The following is a 20,499-nucleotide window of genomic DNA, read 5'->3' as shown; positions in this document are numbered from 1 at the left end:
TGTATATTTACTCTTTAGAACCATGACATTAGCAGAACCTGAACAAGTAACGACAATTAAATACTGTACTTACCAAGTAGAATGTTAGAACATTGTAATAATGCCTTTTGAGTTGATAAAAGAATGGAAAACTTGGATCTACTCCTGGGTATGGTGCTAGTAGTAGTAGCCAGGGAAAAACCTAAATACAAAGGGAAACAACAATAACAATTTAATAGGTGAAACTTCTGCCCTACTAAATCCTCAGAGAGGCAGGTGGAAGTTGTATTGTGTGTCTCCTGGGAGCATGAATTTCATTTGTTTTCATTCATTCATTCATTCATTTAGCAAACATTCACTAAGAATTTTTCATATCCTAAGAACTGGGATAGGTTTTTTACAGAAGTTTTTAAATGACAGCAAAGTTAATATTTTCCCGTCGATATTAATATTTTTCAGTCGATATCATTAATAGTATGTTTGATGAATGATCTATTTGTGAGGCATCAATTAGCATGCAAAGGACCAAGAAGACATGCACTATCTTATCATTTAATCCTTGCAGCACTATCTATCTATCATCTATCTATCTATGACTGTACAAGTAAGATCAGATCTCAATTTAGTTTGAGTCCAGAACTTGTTGTGTGTGTATTTTACTACCTTGTAGAAAACTCACAACCTAACAGAATCTTTTATCCTTTTCTGTTTTGTAGTCCACCCATGGGATGGCTTACGTCCCTCAATATCTTAACACTTAAAACCAATTTTATGTGCCTACAACATGAAGTTTTAGTAATTATTTGTTGGGATTTTAATTTGCTGTGATGATTTCCTTATATTTTTATAGATGGTTTGGATCCTTGCTTAGATCCTTAGATCTTTGATAGATCAGCTTCTATCCTTTCTTCTGGATGGATTCCAGCTAAGTTAGTAGAAAGGGTGCATTGTAAGCGTTGCAGTGTTTGTGAGATGAACACAGCAGTGGTGAGCGACAGGGTATAAAGTGCTGGAAATGTTGAAGCCCTTGCGTAGCAATCAGCATCTATTCCAGTACAGCTACCGTAGCGTGAACATTTACTCATCATGGAACTTTCTGCAGTATGTCTTACAAGTGCTTTGTTATTTCTTCTGTAACTTTTACCTTTGCAACATCCACTGACCCCAAACTAAGTGATCATTAATATTATCATAGTAGTAATGCATATGATATTATGATCACAAATTATATACCATATGATATTAAGGATAAAAAGATTTTTTTAAATTTGGATGTGCAACTATTTACTCATACAGAGAAAATTTGCTTTATTTTCACTTAATACTTTTGCCACTTTTGCAATCGTGCTCTCTCATCAAACACAGTGAAACTCTAATGACCCAGTATAAACGTATAGGATTGTGACTTATAATGTACAAATGGATGAATAAGGATATTGCTCAACCCCTGCTTATCTTTAAATCCTCCACATCTGATGTATCAGTTATGTGTACATATGCAAACATATACACCAATATATTAACTATGTCATAAAGTGGTTTCTTTGTGTGACTGGTTTTAAACTGAAGTGAGCCTAGGCTCCCTTAACTCACTAAAGGCCACACCTCCACTTCTGTCTGCTTGCTCGTTAATGGGAGATAAGGATCAGTCAAATTTATTTGCTTGGGCTGGCTCTATGCCTCAATGTTCAGATCTTAGCGTTTGGAATAGCTAGGAATACACTGAAGAGGCTCATAGAATGTTTTGATGGATAAGTGTGATATACATATATTAATTCAGGATTATTTTTCTTAAAGACCATGAATGCTTATTTTTTACTGCTTCCAAGCATTTGTGCTTAGGGAAAGTAAGATCAAAATTGTAAGTTTCCAAGTTAATTATACACACACACACACACACACACACACACACACACACACACACACAGCTCAAAACTTAAGTTTGCCGTTTCTAAAAATACTAGAATAACAACTTATGAAAAAGAAATAATATCCTTAGTGATAATTGCTGAAAATTATTGAAGGGCTGTAATACACTTCATCTGATAATAACTGTTAAACTTCCAGCAACGTGTTATAAAATTTAAAAAAATGCAAATTACACAAACAGGAGATTCAGACAGTAAAGACAGAGTGTGTGATTTAGATGTGGTTTACAGACATATCTAAGCCTGGATCCTGGTATAATAGCAGGATTCTGATAGGTCTGAGCCTATTATTGTTGTTGTTGTTATCATTATTATTATTATTTGTACTAGGGCTTATACTCAAGGCCCCATACAATTGCTTCTCATATTGTTGCTTAGCTTTTCGCTCAAGGGTAGTGTTCTACCACCACTTCAGCCACACTTCCACTTCACACTTTTTGCTGGTTAATTGGAGATGAGGTTCTCACAGACTTTCCAGGTAGGCACTGAACTTTGATTCTCAAATTGCAGCCTCCTGAGTTCCTAGGATTACAGGTGTGAGCCACTGGTATCTGACATTTCCTTATTGACTCCCCTCTTTTCCCTGATTTTCATTTTTCTTTTCTCTTTTCAAGTGGGTCTGAGAGGTACACTGGCCACAGACTATCTGAAGTAGTATCCACCGGGAAACCAGTGTTCATCATATGTTTAACTTATTGTTATCCATATTATCTTCTATTTTGTTTTACTAGAGTTTTAATTATAATGGAAATGTCTCTATAGTTATATACTCTCAGCTTTTCTTTATTTTCCTGATTTATTCTTATGGCCATGTAAACCAATTATACTTCCTTAAATTGCATTATTTGGAAGGTACTAGATTTGTTGGATTGTGAGCCGGTGCAGAGTTGTCAGGCCCTGAAGGGCCATGCATGCTTGGAGTCACTTCAGTAACACCTCAATTTATACAAGAAAGGCCCGAAGTCTTCCTTCTTTTCAAATGCAAATCATATAATGTCAATGTCTGTACACAAAGACCTACCTGCTGAAGAAGTTATAGAGCTAATTTAGCTTTGGAGATAATTTGCAGGAATGATTAGGCTTAAACGGAATTATATTTGACTTGAAAAATTTACATTAGATCTCCTCACATTTGCCAAAGTCCCTTTTATCATTTATTACTGTGTTGCTAATGCTCTGCACATGGTTATGTTGGGTCTTTCTGTTTTTCTTCAGTGTTTAGTTTAGGGTGTATGAATAGAGGAACTCTATATTCAAATATTTCATAAATCCTATATTTTAAATAATAAAGTGATCTTATTTTATAATAGGAGGTCTCTGAACCTTCATTAGCCTTGCCCAAGAAACAGAGGTTATCCATCTAGATGACCCTGGTAGTCTACAAATTTACCCTTTCTGGTAAACAAGTGATATTCTGAGGCATATGTCAACCTCCTTTTGGCCACCCTCTTCCTTGATCGCTTCCCGTTGGCTCCCCATTTTCCTGTCTTCCTGTCTTGCTTTTAAGCAGATACTGGACGAAGCAGCTCTGAGCTTTCTTTCTTAGCTAGCAGAGGATCAGCGGTCACAAGAAGATCATAAACGTTTAATTGAACCTCCAGTGAGATTTCTTGTGTGTTTCTGGTTATAAATTGTTAGTTCTACTTCATATCCACGCGTCAGTGGTACGGAGAGTACTGTGTATTGAGCAGAGAGAATGTCACTTGTCCGGAACACTATTCCTCCTCAGAGACTGCTCTAGCCCAGGAATTCCTGCCTTAGTTTATTAAGTGGAATTCACGAATGCCCGTTGTGTGTGGCACCCTGTGGTTCTCATAGTGTATCAGGAAAGCTGTGGCTAAGAGAGGTTACTCACAATAAGTTAGGTATAAAGAGTTGAGACAGAGAAAGTAAGAAGACTACTGCACTAAAGAGCACTAAAAACATATCACAATTAATATGATAAATGAGGAAGGATGTAGTGAAGACAAAAGAAATAGGAGAAGAAGGAGCGATCAAGCAGCTTTATTTTGTTTTATTTAACTATGTAACACTGATGTAATAACCCTGTTGCTTTTCTCTGTGCTTATAAGGGGAGATGGCTGCTTTGGTCCCAGCCGAGACACACCGTCTTCTCTGATCAATATATATAAGTCTCTTAGATTCTCATAGAAAACCTTAGGGCATTAAGCATTGTTCTTGAAAACATTGCCTTGCAGCAGTAATTTTGTTGCATTGTTGGGTAGTTTTACTATCTTCCTGGAAGGATTGGTTGAAAATGTACCAAATCATGGAATACAGGTTCATTGGATCTGCTCTAAATGTCACCTTCCTATTTCATATAAGCAAGTAGCACTTCCTTAGAGATACATGTTAGATGTTACCTTTTTTGGGGGGTGGGAGTGGTTATGGGGCTTGAACTTAGAACCTGGGTGCTGTCCCTGAACTCACTCTCTCAAAACTAGTGTTCTACCACTTTGAGCCACAGCCTCATTGACTTTCCTGCCTGGGCTGGTTTCAAACTGCGATCCTCAGATCTCAGCTTCCTGAGTAGCTAGGATTACAGATGGGAGCAACCAGTACCTGGCTAGGTATTTCTTTTTTCTGATGTTGACACAAAAATTAAGATGTAAACAAACATATTGCTTCAGAGTTTAAAATGAAAACTGATGAATAAAATAAATTTGAAGACATAATACATACAGGCATACACACACAGATGATCACATGATTCAGATCTTTGCATGAAAGACTAGAGCAGATACCTTTAATTAATTTATTTTATTTTATTTATTCAATGCACTGGAGCTGAAATTGGGGCCTTGCACTTGTTAGGCAAATGCTCTTATCACTGGAGCCATGTCCCTAGTCTTTTTTGCTTTTATTACTTTGCAAAATGTATCTTGTCGAATATCTGAGCAGGCTTGAATGGAAATCCCCCTATTTATGCTATCTGAATAGTTGTAATGGCCATACCATCATGCCCAGTTTGTCTTCACATTGATTGAGATGGAGTTTTACAATTTCTTTTACCTACTCTCATCTTGAAAGGCACTTGAACCACTGGGTCTGAATTATTTTTATCTTTCCCAGTGCTTTTTTGTTGCGGTCTTTCACTGAGAGTGATTTTAAAAGTTTCCATCCTAAATTTAGAAGTACTATTTAGTGGGGATTAGTCTTCTCTTATATCTCGAATAAAATTGAAGATTTTCCAAGGACTAACACAGTGAATAGGAAAAAAGTTTTCCGAGGGCCCTTGGGCTTGCTTATTTCTTGGGCAAACTGCCAACTAACACTAAATGTCTTGATACTGAGATGCTGCTGGCACGTGTACACACGGGTTACGGCTAGGCTCAGACATGGTAGCCTTTCATGCTATAGATGGCTGGCTCTGAGATTGCTTTGGAGGAAATTGGGGTCCCAGGACTGTCCACAGGAGTCAATTGCTTTTCTCAGATTTTTCAACCTAGCAATGGTAGTTGTACGACTGAAAGTATTTAAATTATAGATTCATAAGCTAGATTTAAAGAAAGTGATCCCCTAATATTGTAATGAAAAAAAGAAACCCTTTATCCCTAATCTCCCCTTTCTTTGAGCAAATACTATTCAAGTGATATTATATTCCCCCCTGAGCTCATTTGAAAAATAGACCTGAGATGATAGAAGAGATATGGAGGCTCCAGGGAGGGGGAAAATAGTCAAAATACATAAAATGGGTTTTTATAATACCAGATATGAAATTATATTATTATATTTTCAAGGATTGTTTTTGTAAGTGTCTAAATTCCTTGAGTCCAAAGAGTGTTGGTCATGGAAATAAAATGATGCAGCAAAAATTTCTTTAAAGTTTTAGGACTAAGGTGAAGGTAAGATGGGAGAAATCTATCCTTTACTGAGGGTTCTCCCCCACCCTTATTTTAAAAAAACACCTTCCAGACTCATTTACAGACCTTCTCCCCAACCTTGTCTTACAGAGAGATGCAGTTAGGATAGAAGGTAAAGAGTTTCTCTGGGAAGAGGAGGGTATCCTTCTGGAATCAATCGTAAGCTCAGTATCCCAGGAAGGGAAGCTAAGATTAGAAAACCATGCAACATTATAGTAGTACATGAATATTCATTCTGAGAAAGTTCCTTCTTGTTTCTGAGTCATCCACATTTATTCTTAGCCCAGAAAGGTGACTCACAAAGCCTACAGCCTGCCCTAGAGATTACTTGTGTCAGCAAGGCCTGGAAACTAAGTCACCTCACTCCTAAGAATTGTGATCAGTATTCTGCATTAACAGTGACAGAGAAGCTTGGGTCACAGGCTTATCAGCTCTGAAATAAAGACTTGAATGAGGTGAGGACTGAATCCCTGGTGATAGTTGCTGAAGGATGTCTCCATTTATGATTCGTTCTTAGGGACTAGGAGTCGAGAAGGAAGTCATGTTTGTTTTATTTAGGGATCCTAATGAGTTACACAGGGAAATGTATTAATGCGTGTGAGATAACTTCTGTGCTCCCGGAGGTTAACCTTGCAGGATCAAAGCTTACAAAGTCCCCAGAAACAGAGGGGCTCACTGGAGTCCTCAGAGAATATCACAATCATCATCATAATTGGGAATTCATTTGATTACATTTCCTCTCCTACCCTGTTTAGGAATAATAGCACCAAGAAGAGTTTAAATTGTAGATTCCTAAGCCTGACTTAAAGAAAAGGATCCCCTTGTATATAAATAGAAGCAAATAACATTTTTCTCCCTACTTTTCCTTCTCTGCTGTCTCCCTTTTCCCTGCACCCCCTCTATTCTTGAAGCAAGTACTGTTCAAATGTTGCTATCTTTCCTGCCAAGCGCATTTGAAAAGTAGACTGAGATGGTGGACATGAAGGTTCCAGAGAGTAAAAATGGCAGAGACACCTAACACTGGTGCAATGTGTGGCATTATGAAACTGCTGTGCTTCACAGAAAGCGGGCACAGATGCAGGGCAAGGGAATGGCGGCCACTAGGTAGTCCCCAGTAAGCATGGCTGCATTATCACCAGATCACGAGGTTCTCATTACACGGCGTGCCGAATAGATTTTTTTTCTTCTTTCACATAAGAACCCAGCATCTCCAGTGTTGGATGACTTCTTGTCTTTGGTCACACACTTCTTCTTCCTGGTGTCTACCTTGCTCAAGAGGAGATCATGGCTAATCTCATCTGGAAGGGACATCTGAGCAGAAAGGTGCCGGAGAGCAACCACTCTATACCTATCAGCTGGGGGTTGGCATGCCAAGGGAAGTAAAGCTGAAATAAAGGCTCCAAACAAGTGTGCCTGGCATAATATTCGAGGGATGGGGGGAGGGGGAGATCCCTTTGAGTAGGGAAGTAGCGTGATCTGACTTCCGTGGGATTAGACAGGCGGGGGGGAGATGCAGGGGGAAGGTGAGGCGGCACTGCATTCCGGATTCACTGTGAACAAATACAAACCCGGCCTCACGACTAGGATGGATGTAATATTTGAGAGGAAGAGCAGCAACAAAACCATCGTAAAAAGTAGGATCTAGATGTTAACAGAGGAGTTGCTGGGGGAGGCGGCGGTCCTGCTGCTGGGAAATCCAGTTTTGAGCATTTTAAATGTCAGATGACGTTATAAGAATGAGTGACTGAGGAAAGCAGTGAAGCCGCCCCCGAAACCTAAGGAAATATTTTGAATTACAGTCAAGAGACTCAAATTTCCGAGTAAACAGAGAAAATCATCACGTTTTGAAGTCCATTGACGAAAGTGTATTTTAGTAAATGGCCTAGACGTTATCTTATTAAGCTTAATAAATTAATAGGATAAAAAATAGAAAGTGTCATAAGGAGCGAAAAACCCACAATGGTTTAAAGAAAAACACATTGAAAATAAGAAATAGTAATTTGATCAAGGAGGAAACTTTATCGTTGTGGCTGAATATGAACCCAAGACATGTTCTCAGCGCTAGACCGGCTTTCTCCATTCATTGTTGCTGGTCCCGCCAATTGTGATGCCCAGAAAAATACCACCAATTTACTGCTTGCCCATTTTTTTTTTCACTTAAGATTCAAGATATCGAAATCAGGTAATATTATTTTCCCCATTGCTCCTACAAAGAGAGAATTAAACTTAGATTGGTCAAGCAAACTGTACAACACTATGTTGTTGATACATTCCAGTAAAAATAAAAAAATTAAAAATCTAGGAAGGATGAAGGAAGATAGCTTACAGCCTGGAGAATTTATAAGACTGTGACAAATTCCATAGTTGAAGGTTGGTGGTCATCACAGTTATATCAAGATGCAAACATCCCTTGTCTTAATGCATGCCATTCAAGGCAGTAAGTTGCATTCTGATCAGTTTGAAAGTTGCAAGTTGGAAGACTGTGACCACCTCCAAACGTACATGTAGAAGCCCCACCTGACGTGTGGCGGAATGGGAGATGGGGGCTTGGGGAGATAGTTAAGTTTGCTGAGTTGAGGGTGGGACTGCTTTTTATGGGATCCATGCCCTGACAAGAAGAAAGACATGGGAACTTGCTCTCTCTCTTTCACGTGAGGACATAGCTAGAAGGCAGCCACCTACAAGCCAAAACCCACCCAATGCTGAACCCCTGATCTCAGACCTCTAGCCTTCAGAATGCAAGAACAAACCTTTCTGTCACTCAGTGCTTTGGTTTAGCAGACAAAGACCAAAGGTAGCTAAACTCCGGCAGAGGTCAGCGAATAGACTTCTAAGATCATACTCATTACGCCAGCCAGGCCTTGCCTCTACAGAGTGGAATTTATTCAAGTTGTCAAGAATCAGGTCCACTTTAAGAGATGCCAGTGAATTTAAAAGAAGCCAGGCACTGGTGGCTCGTGTCTATATTGCCTGCCACTCAGGAAACTGAGATCTGAGGATCGCCATTCAAAACCAGCTCAGGAACATAAGTCTGAGAGAGACTTTTTTTTTTTTTTTTTTTTTTTTGTCGGTCGTGGGGCTTGAACTCTGGGCCTGGACGCTGTCCCTCAGCTCTTCAGCTCAAGGCGAGCGCTCTACCACTTGAGCTACAGCGCCACTTCCGGTTTTCTGGTGGTTTATTGGAGATAGGAGTCTCACGGTCTCTCCTGCCCGGGCTGGCTTTGAACTGCGATCCTCAGATTGAGAGAGACTTTTTATCTCCAATTAACCAGCAAAAAAAAGCCAGAAGTGGAGGTATGGTTCAAATGGTAGAGCACCACCAGAGGAAAAGAGACAAACCCAAATCCCCAAGTTTAAGCCTCAGTATGGTTACATACCACAACAACACAAGCAAAAATACTGAAAAGTGAAATGGGAAATGTTTAGTAATCCAAGACAATACTAACTACAGCCCATCTGAATACAGGCTGATGGCTCGTGTGTCTGACAGATTGCTCCTGCACGCACCCAGGGAGGCATGAGTCTGTGCGGCATATGTCCATGAGCTCCCAAACTGGGGTGTGGAGGTGATTTGTATTTGCATGGAGTCCTTGGCCAGAAATAGGAGGGAAATAAAGTGATTTGGGGCCTCTGAAAGGCGTTGTGGATGGAAGCTCATCTGCTCTTCACACTGCTGAATGATTCCCTGGTTACAACTCAGAAAGCAAAGGATTCTGGGTGGAAGCCATTTGAAAGCACATCATGGATCCGAACCCTGCAGGTTATAAGAAGATGAAGATGCTTTGAGAAATGATTCTCTCAACATATAGAGGACAGCATCACTCAGACACAGAGGAGAGAGAGACGCGAGCTCAAGCTGCCAGGGATAGAAGGCGGCCTGTAAGAAGAAACCCCAGGAAGAAATGAGGAACATTCCAAAGCATTCTCTTGCCCAGAAGAAAGGTCAACAAGTTCAGCAGAAGTGAGATTTCCTTCAACCTCTAGCAGAACACAGAGAGCTAAGCAAAACCACTCCCATTTTCTGCGAAGACTTAAAAAATAAAGACAAAGCACGTATTGACTAATTGACAACTAAATAAAAGCATAAATCATACAGAAATAAAGTTCTAGCACATTATGGTTTGACCTTTGGAGATTTCTAGAAACAAGATGCGGTCTTCTTATTCTTACAGTTCTTGGAAAGCACACAACCCTGCTGGTGGCTCAGTTTCCCCACACTGGGCTGGATGACACCCAACGCTACACACACAGCTTAAAGCATTCTCTGATTTTAGTTGCTCTGAATACTAAGGGTTCTAAGGAGGACTCTGTCAGAATAATAGAAAAGCAATGGTCACATCCGGGTTAGTTAAAACAAGTGAACTTTTTATTAGGAACACATTTCATTATGATTCTCAGAAAAAGTTTACAAAAGGCTATGTAACAATTCCCATGGGTTCTCGTTTTAATCTCTCCTGTTGCTGTACTCCAGGAGCCAAGTATGTAATTAACCACTTGAAACTGAAAACTACTAGAGGCAAATAACCTCAGTCACCCCAATAGTTAGCTGAATGACTCTGCAGTTGCCCCCCTGCCCCAGAGCAGGCTGGGAACAGCCTGACTTCTGTGCTTACAGGTGGCATCTGAGGAGGTAGTCTCTAATCTCGTGAGTGGCCCTAATACTATAGCACAGCTCTAGTTCCGTGTGTTTACCGCCCCCCCCAGAACAGTATTTTACTTTATTATCTCATCCCTAAAACATCTGAAATATCTGTCTTCCTCTTTTTGTTTATTTATCTGGTTTCTGTTTCATTGAAAAGAGGAATTTAGCAATTTCCCACGTTGTATTCCCAGCCTACGTGCATCCACTCTGTTTGTCCTCTTGCTATAGGTTTATACCCACTTCCCATTTAGATTCCATTTCTTCTCACTCATCTGAGAGCATTAGCAAGTATGTCCTTTCCTTCTCTTGCTCATAATTTATATCTATCTATCTATCTATCTATCTATCTATCTATCTATCTATCTATCTATCTATCTATCTATCTATCTATCTTTATCTAGATAAATCAGCAAAAGCTGCCGTCCAGTCTTCCACATTTCCTTCTAACCCACGCTTCCTTTCCCTGCTCCCATTCACCGCAGAGCCTTTTCAGATCCATCTCTAGAACTTCCTCAGATAGTCTTGTGAACTGTCCTCTTCGCTTTCATTCCTCCCTGTCACCTACACAGCAGACTTGTCATGATCTGCGGCAGCCCATGCTGCCACATCCAGTGACTAATCCTCAGCGCTTCATTGTAGTCATATCCACACAGTGCGCAATCACTTACTCCTTAGTTAGTTGGTATCTGGGACCCTAGACTTTTTTTTTTTATCCTTCCTACCATTGGTTGCTACCGCTTCTCTTTCTAGTTGCCCCTCCTCCCTCTGAACGATGCTGGTTGAAATGCCTTAAATGCCTCAATTTAGCATAGGGCCGCTTTGATTTTCATCCCTCCATCATTTTCTTCCCTGTGGTCTCAAGGCTTTTCATAACAGCAGGGAACCAAACCCGGGGCCTTCACAGTGCCTGCTAAGTATACATTCTCCCACCAACCTCTTCCCCGGCCCCTAGCACACAGGTTTTATATTTTCTTTTAATCTTCTGAAAGTGTTTGTATATTTCAGTATGTGCGATTGAATATTTCATTTGAATCACTGGGGGACTTACTGTACAGCGGATTTTAAAGAGCCTTAATCATTCATGTATTGTATATCTGATAACCAAGAGAGACGAAAGTACAAATTTATATTGCTTAAATCTCCTGCCCACCCCCACCTTTCCTTTGCATGGCTAAATATTTACATTTCTGCTGCTGGATAAGGAACTTGACCTTGCAACGCAAGTGCTGCAGAGCCATGAACTATTTATCTTTTCCTTCTCTTATGACTCTCTCTGACTTCATCGGCGATCTACTACTGCAATGACGCATTCTCTTCATGTAGACTGAGGTATTTGTTACTGTATCTGCATGTGAAGTCCTAGGAAACACTTCTGCTCCTGGTTCACTCAGATTTGTTCCGTCATTTCCAAGTGTGTGACACCCATTTGGTTGGTTTGGGGGAAGAGTGGAAGGGAATGCAGAGAGCAAGAGTGCCTAGCATGTGCCTGCGGTGTCCTTCAAACCCTTCTCCACCCACGACGGCAGCAATGCGTAGGAGGAAATGATACACGTGTTTAGAGCATGAGGTTTAGAAAGCTATCACAGAAGAGCTGGAGAAAACCCCCTTTTAGTCTTGGAGTAAAAAGAAATTGAAATCCAAAGAAATAAAATGATATGTACTCATTCAAGTAGCAAATCTCTACCTGAGCTACAAGTAGAACTTGAGTTTCTTGATTTTAGTTCAAGACCCTCTTCAAAGCATTTTCTGTCAGATGCGATAAATTTCCCAGTAGCTGAAATCCAGTTGAATCTTAGTGAACAATGCTTAAGCTATTACGACTAAGTTTCCCCAATATGATGGGTGATACTTGAGGGCATCGTTAAACCTTGACAAATAATTCCTTAAAAATAATCTCTATGAAATCAAAACAGAGAAGAACTTTGTGTACACGTCAGAGATTATTTCATTTGTGACCCTCAAATGAAGAGGGTTTTTTTGATATCCACACCCTTTGCATGATAAATTGTCACAAACAAGTAGAAAACAGATTGCCCTCATTATTTACTTATTTATATTATTTTTCAAAAATATAATTTTATTGTTACTCTTAAGATGTTGTACAGAGGGGTTAGTGTTTTATTAATTAGATCGTGAGTACATTACTTTCTGGGTAGTATCACCCTACCCTTATATTTTTATTTGTAATAGGGGAGATGCATTTTGGAATGGTGTGGGTTCATTTCTTTATACCCTAAATTCTCCTTTCAGTCCCTCATAATTCTGTGAGGAGATGCACTTTAAAGAACTCAAGGAATGACATACCTCAAATGTTTCAGAGAAAACTTGATGCTAGGCTTCTGTAATCAGCAGATTCAGCTGATTCAGATTCGCTTTACTTCTGCTCAAGAAGTAGAGATGACATTGAGAAAAGGAGAAAAAATCATTGAGAAATAGGCAGATCCTTTAAAAAGGGAATCAAACTACTGTACATTGCTCAGCATTTTGGGGAGATTTGTTTGAATTTCAATAGTTACAAATTCGTGTACAGTGGCAGCAGTGCTGGGAATGTAAGCCTCTTAGCATTCTCTGTCATCAGCAAGTCCCCGTGTCTCCAGGGAGCCTTGAATCACCCTTAAAATGCAGATACCTTTTATTTTTCTGCTGCAATCTTGGATATCCTCCTCAGGAACATTTCTGCAGAGAGAATTGAACACAATATAATTTGACCAGCCAATGGCCATAGCAACTCTATTTATGCTGCTACTGAATGCATACGACAGCTAGGATCTAGGTGTGGGAAGGCAAAGCACCTTGCACTCACCATCTCATGTAATGTAGCCCTCACAAGAAGGCTCCAGCCACAAAGGGAAGACACAGCTCCATATGGCTGCCTTGCCGCTCCACCCCTGAGTTCACTCAGCATTATGACATATACTGTCTTCGTACTGACAACCCTGGAAGAGGCTGTGCACAGCTGACCTACTGTTTCCAATCATTAGCTTTGGTACTTGGGTTTAGCTGGGTGAAAAATTAATAATTCCATATATAGGCTTTGGGTTTCTAGAAATTTAAGTGTGCAGAAGCAAAAAAATGTTAAACAATTCCTTCTGAGAAGGAAAAGATGTTATTTGTGATCATCAATAGTGAGGTGAAAGATCACAAATTTCCAGAAAAAAATTCACAGTACTGATAAGAATTCCTTATGAAATTCTTTAGTAGGTATTGGTAAATTACCCAGAAATATGATGCATTATGGTTTTGGACAAATGTTATGTCATATTTAAATAGGTAATGGTTTAATAAGTTATTGAAAACCATCCCAGTTTTCAGTAATATCACACATTGTGTTGTAATCTGTGTTTATACTGTTTTCAGTGTTAATGTCATATAATTAAATCAATATTATAATTTCCACTGATTTTTAAATACACTAAGAAGCATTTTATGTCATATAGTAGTAAGAAATTATAATTTCAGCTTAAGAGATATGTGTGTATATCATTATTTTATTGAAGCAGGACGTTAGCTATATAAGTATCACTGGGATTTTCCTATTCTGATTTCCTTAAAAACATAATTCAAAGTTGGTACATTTTTCTTTCATTAAGGAAAAACTGCTATGATCTAGCAACATAATTATGCTTCCTTTTTATTTAATTAATTCATTGTTTAATTAGCATCTGGGTAAACTACTTATACTAATTTTCCTATCTCTCTTTCCTAATGCCTTTTATAACAAAGCAGCAGCATTTTAGAAGGAAGTGGCTAAAAGAAATTAAACCACTGGTATTTGTGTTAAAGATAAGAACAAATTTTAGAAAAGAACAAAGTTAATTAGGTCTCGTGGTGCCCGCTGTTATTCAATGTATTCCACTTAGACCAAAGCTACAGCAACACACGCGACCTGAGATGTGGCCTGCTGCCTTTGTCCCAGCAAGGCTGGAGGGAAGTTTAGTATGTGTTATAGTGTTGCCATGGTATAATGGCACCATTAATTCTGTGGATTTTTTTTTTGTCCAGATGAAGAAACTAGAAAATCTTATTTTGGTAATTTTATTTTTGGCTTTCTTTAATAATGTCATATTTAATGTTTCATGCTGATGAAAATAATGACAATCACAATGGTAACATGATGGAATTATTAACATTCAGTATTGATGAAGGAGCTGTAGACTTGCAAATGATGAGTTGGGGCTGCCATTTTGTCCTGTTGAATAAGTCCTTCCATACATTATAGGGTCTGCTTTATTTTATCTAAAGTATAAGGGGTTGCACTGAGTAAACTGTAGAATTATTCTGCTTTACACATACCTGTTTTGGCTCAGAGAGAACCTTCTTTACCTGTTAGTATAAGAAGGAAAGTTATGGTAGAGAAGTAAGAAATACCAGATTTTGTAGCCAGTAACCTAGCCATAGAGTCTTTTCTGCATTACTCAGTGGTTATTTCTTTGGTAGCATGGAGTCATGGACTCATGCGGTTGACACAGGGCAGACCTGGCTGATGCTGTTCTAGAACTGGATGGTTTCCCACAGGTATTAACGCACACGCTAGGCTGTCTCAGTGGTTACTCCTGATAGATGTTAGGGAGTTTCCCCTTCTTGAGGTTGTTTTTGACAGTGTATGGTTTATCCTATTAGTTCGTGGTTTTGTTTAATTAAAAACAACACACTACTCAGAAGGCAGAGATCTGAGGATCAGGGTTCAAAACCAGACCAGGCAGACAAGACGATCAGATTTTTACCCCCAGTTCACCAGCAAAAAAGCAAAAAGCTAGAGCCAGGGATATGGAGAGTACCACTCATGAGCTACAAAGCTGAAAGAGAGTTGGGGTGGGGGAGAAGAGAGAGAGAGGAAAGAGACTGAGTTCAAGCTGAGTACCACCAAGACACCACACACACACACACACACACACACACACACACACACACACACGCACACACGCATGCACACACACACACACACACACATACACACAGATTTTGACAAACAAGATCTCTACCTTTGCATTTCATTTCTGTTTGCAGAGCTTCTGATGGTGGCAAAGTGGTTGGAACCATAGAAGTCAGTGTGGTGAAGATGGGGGAGAAGGAGGATGCAGATGCCGACCACACCACCACAGATGTACAGGGGCAAAAGGTAGGCTCCAGCCACAGCATTGCACAGCTTAAACCAGAAATGACCAGCTCTGCCAGATGCCTGTCTCACTGACACTTGGCGGTTCTGAAATCTCATCAGAACCACAGCTTTGAAGTCAGCCGTGGACCGGAGTATATAGGTGTGTGTCATCCTGTGACCCAGAGACCCATTGGCATGGGATGACGCAAAGCTACAGAACATTCAGAAACACCCTCTCTTCCCTGCCAGCCCTTGCATGGACACTGCCTCCTCTTAGCCGGAAGCAAAGTACTTATTGATCACTGCTGCATCATCAATCCCATGGGGGATTCTGGGAGGGCGATTGCCTAGTCACCTGCTCTCGGTTCCCAAAGCTGTCTTGGAAAGAGACCAAGTTTTAATTTGGATTTAATTTTCATGGGAACAGAAGATTTAACAACCGCTTAGTGCCCTGTGAGATTATATAGAGAGGCTGAAAACAGGATCTAATAGAGGAACATCTCTGGAGGGGATATAATGCTAGCCAGAAGTAAAATAGCCTCCCCCTCTCTCTTTTTCTTTGTTTTATTCTCTCTCTCTTTCTCTCTTTTTCTTCTTTCTTTCTCTCTCTTTTCTTCTTTCTTTCTTTCTTTCTTTCTTTCTTTCTTTTCTTTTCTTTCTTTTTTTTTTGGTACAAATACTAGGGCTTAAGATTGGTACTCTTCCATTTGAGCCATACCTCTACTTCTTGCTTTTTGCTTGTTAATTGCAGGTAAGAGTCTCATAGATATTTCTGCCTGGGCTGGCTTTGAACCATGATCCTCAGATCTCAGCCTGCCTAGTAGCTAGGGTTACAGGCGTGAGCCACCAGTGCCCAGTGGTAAAGTATCTTTTTTGAAGCCCAATATATAGGCATGAGAATATACATCCAGGGATTTATCTTTCTCTGTTTCCCTTTGCTATAAAGAAATAAAAACACAATGTAAAATATTAGACTAAAGTCTTTTCTGAGGACTGCAATTACCATTTTTTTGAAGCACTTGATATACACAGGGCAGAATTAAAAACTGCTAACACTTCTTTTTCTTTTTTAAAATGAAGTCTAAATAGTATAATCCCTTTTTCAGTGATGAATGTTATTAATGATAGGGCCTATTGTGACTTATTTTTGTACTTTATCATTTCTTATCTTGGAATATGTTTAATTCTTGGTCTAGAAAACATGACAAATGATATCTAATCAATCCTTAACAAATCAGTGCCATCACAAAAATAAATTAATAAATAGAGAAAGAAAATCTGGTTTTCCAAAAAAAAGGCTAAACAAACATCTTCATGTCCCCAAAGAGTCAAAGATCATGTCTATTGCCCCAAATTTTATCCTACTCTGTTTTTACATCCTCTCCTTGAGTCATTGTTGCTTTTATATGTTTTTGTTTTTCTTCTCATTGCGGGGCTTGAACTCAGGGCCTGGGTGCTGTCCCTGAGCTCTTTTTGCTCCTGACTAGTGCTCTACCACTTTGAGCCACAGTGCTGCTTCTAGTCATTGGGATTTATCATGAAACTATTCCAAGGATGCCTCATTTCTTTCAAATCAGGCTGCTGGCAAATGTCGAGCCCACAGACACATTTTCACAGCAGCACCGCTCTGGGTGGTGTGTTCGAGACTCCTCCTGGGGCTCACTCCTCCCTCCAGCCTTGTTCCCTTTAGAGTTCCACACAAGACCCTGTCACCATCATGCACGCACATCCGTGCGCTGTGAGGAAGAGGAGGGGTTTGGGTGATAGGCTGGGGACAGAGCGGGGAAGCAGGTCAGGAGCAATAGGCAGGACCCTCCCCGTCTTAAAGCAGAGCTGCGTTCCCTGACTCTAAATCTAATCCTGGCCCCCTGGCCAGCCTCCTCCCAGCACACCCTCTCCTTGACCTCCAGTCTTTCGCTCTTAGGACACCATGACCATTAAATCATGCTCTTTTCATAAATGAAGAACTTGAGACCTAGGATTACTCCTTGCCAAATTCCTGCATAAGGTTTCTGGCTCAGTAAAGTGAACTGAAAAAAAAAAAGAGATATAACTGAGCTATTCTGAAAATAGAAGGTGGCAGCCACAATACACCCTGCGTATGAGTCATCAGTTGACAGAAATGGTAAATACCTAACACCCTGGAGACTCTTCGGAAACCTTGACCTCCTGCAAAACCTGTACAAAGGGACTCAACTCTCTCCACAGTCCATAAGAATATTTATGATTGCGTGAAGAATGGGCAGGAAAGCCAGGATCCAATCCATAATGCTTAGAGACGTATGGAAATACCTTTATGTCAGCATTCTTCAAATGGCACTCACAAAACCTGGGGGAGGATTTCTGAAACACACAACATGCACAGAGCCTTCTATGGCTGTGCACACTCAAAATCCACATGGAGCACATAAAGGCAAGTTGTTACTAACGGTGATTTAGGACTGAGACATGACTGACGAGAGAAAACAATTTAAATAGATCTCTCTAAAATCACTTCCTTCCTACAGAACTGCCTAATTTTGTGGAGAAAGAAGCGGAACTTCTATTAGCACTGTAGTTACATAGCCATGTGTTAGCTCTTATGTAGATTGAGGAGTCAAAAAAATGGTGTTTGTGTGAGTCAGCCTGTGCTTCTATAACAAAATGCCATAGGCTGGTTAATTTAAACAGCAGAAGCTTGTTTTCCTAATGCTCTGGAGGCTATGTGCCAGCGGATTCTGTTCCTGGTAAAGAGTTAATTGATATTAATTTAGTAACTATTTATCAAAAGTTTTCTGGTTTTATGTTGTAAGTCTAAATCTTGCGAGTATTACGGGAGTAGGATTTTAAAACTGAGAGTGCCACTAGACTGAAATCACCCATCTTCCTTTCCATTTGAATGGAAGATTTGAGCAGATGAAGGTCACATTTCTGTATCTGCTTTATAAAACAGTACAAACTTTCTGTTGGGGGGGGTCATAAAGTCGACTTAGTAGATAGAGTCAGGATTTTCCACATGGGAAACTACAGCTGTAGAATGATGGCTTGGTCTCCGTGGGCCAGGGACTTCACTAAATCATTCCTGTAAGTCATGTTCATTTTGGAGCAGTCTATCTGGCCATTCTACAGAAGGCTGTCAGGGACAGACCATGAAAGGATTTCTCGTCCATAGTTGAGAGTATTAGACTTGACTGCTCCGTAATAGCCATGATATAGGCTAGAACAGAGTACCAATGGGGTCGTATTTATGAAAGATGATCTTATCAGGCCATGTTGGCTGAAAGGAATAGAAGACGTGTGGGAAATAGGATAGATAAAAAATTCAAGGATATGGGCTGGGAAGGTGGCTCAGTGGTAGAGTGCTTGCCTTGCATGCATGAGGCCCTGGGTTCGATTCCTCAGCACCACATAAGCAAAAAGAAAAAAAAAAGCTGGAAGTGGTGCTGTGGCTCAAGTGGTAGAGCGCTAGCCTTGAGCTGAAGAGCTGAGGGACAGCGCCCAGGCCCAGAGTTCAGGCCCCACGACCGGACCCCCCAAAAAAATATTCAAGGATAACATTGATCAAGATGCGTTGTACTCATAAATTGGTATGTTGACATCATAATCCCTTTATACACCTAATTAGAGATAATAAATAAAATAAAAATAAAGATTAAAGACTTAGAAAAGAAAAAAAATGTCAAAGATTCGTTGCCCATTACTTTAGTGGTAGGAGAAGTGCATTTCCAAACTAGCTGGGAAGTAAAAGAAAGGAGGAGGGGCTTCTGTGAGTTCTAGTTGGTCAGAAACAATGAATTCGAGGGCATGACATTTTAAGAGCTATTGGCAGTCCATCCATTCCTTCATAAAATTAAAACCAGTAAGGGAACTGGGAGAGTGTACATTTTGCCCATTGACAAATTACTGAGTCACCATAGAGACATAAGTAGTAGATTGTAAATATAGAATGTACCATGAAAGTCAATGCTCTGAATTATTTACCTTCCTCAACAAAATGTTTAGGGACCACAGAGAGCATAGCTTTCCCAGTGATCCCAGTACCCATGATTCTCAAAGGAGGTCAGCCCCAGTGAAAGGAAGCTGCTGGCAGGGGAAGGAACGCCTGCAGGGACAGGTGGGCCATAGCTCAAGGATTTCTGGTACAAGGATCACCTGAGTGTTGAATTCTCTTGGAGGACCCACAGAAGGCTGGCTGTTTCCCTTAGATACACCCACCCAAGAACTTTCCAGGCCTTTTGCTTCATTGATATTTGCTTGTTTATATGTGATATATTTCTGTGAAGCTTCTCTTTTCCTCTACCTCTCACCTCCCCGAACCCTACCTTTCACTGGAGATAGAAGGAAATGTACTTGAGGAAATAAATGCTAGATGTGCGTCTATGAGACAGGATGGATAGGACTCTAAGACAAAAATTAAAACAGATTTTCGTAACAACTTTAAAATGTCAAAAGCAAGGAACTAAAGCAAAATCAGGAACTCTAGAACAAGGAGAAATTGAACACCTAGGTCTGTATTCCTTCCACCCTCTCCCTTCTCTACCTCCTCCTCCTTCTTCTTCCTCTTCCTCTTCCTCTTCTTCTTCTTTTTAGCTGCTTTATGAGTTACAATCTCTCTAGATGACTAAGTCAATCTAAGAATAGAAGTAACTCCTTGACTAGAAACGAATGTCTAAAATGCTCAACTCATTCTACCTGTGTTTTGGGTGGTACTGGGCCCACTCTATACCAAGGGTATCCGTGCCTGGGAACATAGGAAAATGATGATTGCTAGGTGATATAGCCAGGGGTCTAGGTAAGAGGTCAGGTTAGAACCCCCCAATACAGAAGCTATACATGCAGTATGCTGGGGACAGGGACCACCAGTCTGAACCATCTCCTGTACCCACCTCTGGCGTGTCAGAAGGTACTTCTTTTTTCTGTTTCTTCTGACTGACATCCTGCTTTGCTGACTAAAGCTTTGTTAGCCTTCTACTCTGAGTTTCTCTTGTCTGTAGCTGTGGATTCACTTTT

At 40.2% G+C, this 20,499-nt stretch overlaps 1 protein-coding gene across 7 annotated transcripts in view; it reads left to right on the top strand.

The window, feature by feature from the left end:
- Window positions 1-20,499, top strand: part of Inpp4b (inositol polyphosphate-4-phosphatase type II B) — a 338,999-nt gene that overhangs the window by 138,543 nt on the left and 179,957 nt on the right. For all 7 annotated transcript variants that reach the window (XM_070022124.1, XM_070022126.1, XM_070022123.1 and 4 more), the window contains one exon: window positions 15,420-15,531. In XM_070022124.1, the coding sequence (XP_069878225.1) occupies window positions 15,420-15,531 (112 nt within the window). The remainder of the gene's footprint in view (window positions 1-15,419; window positions 15,532-20,499) is intronic.

Source organism: Dipodomys merriami, unplaced genomic scaffold (assembly GCF_024711535.1).
Source record: "Dipodomys merriami isolate MVZ:Mamm:240054 unplaced genomic scaffold, mDipMer1.0.p SCAF_15, whole genome shotgun sequence".
In the NCBI taxonomy this organism is placed as follows: domain Eukaryota; kingdom Metazoa; phylum Chordata; class Mammalia; order Rodentia; family Heteromyidae; genus Dipodomys; species Dipodomys merriami.
This window is presented reverse-complemented; position numbering and strand designations above follow the sequence as displayed.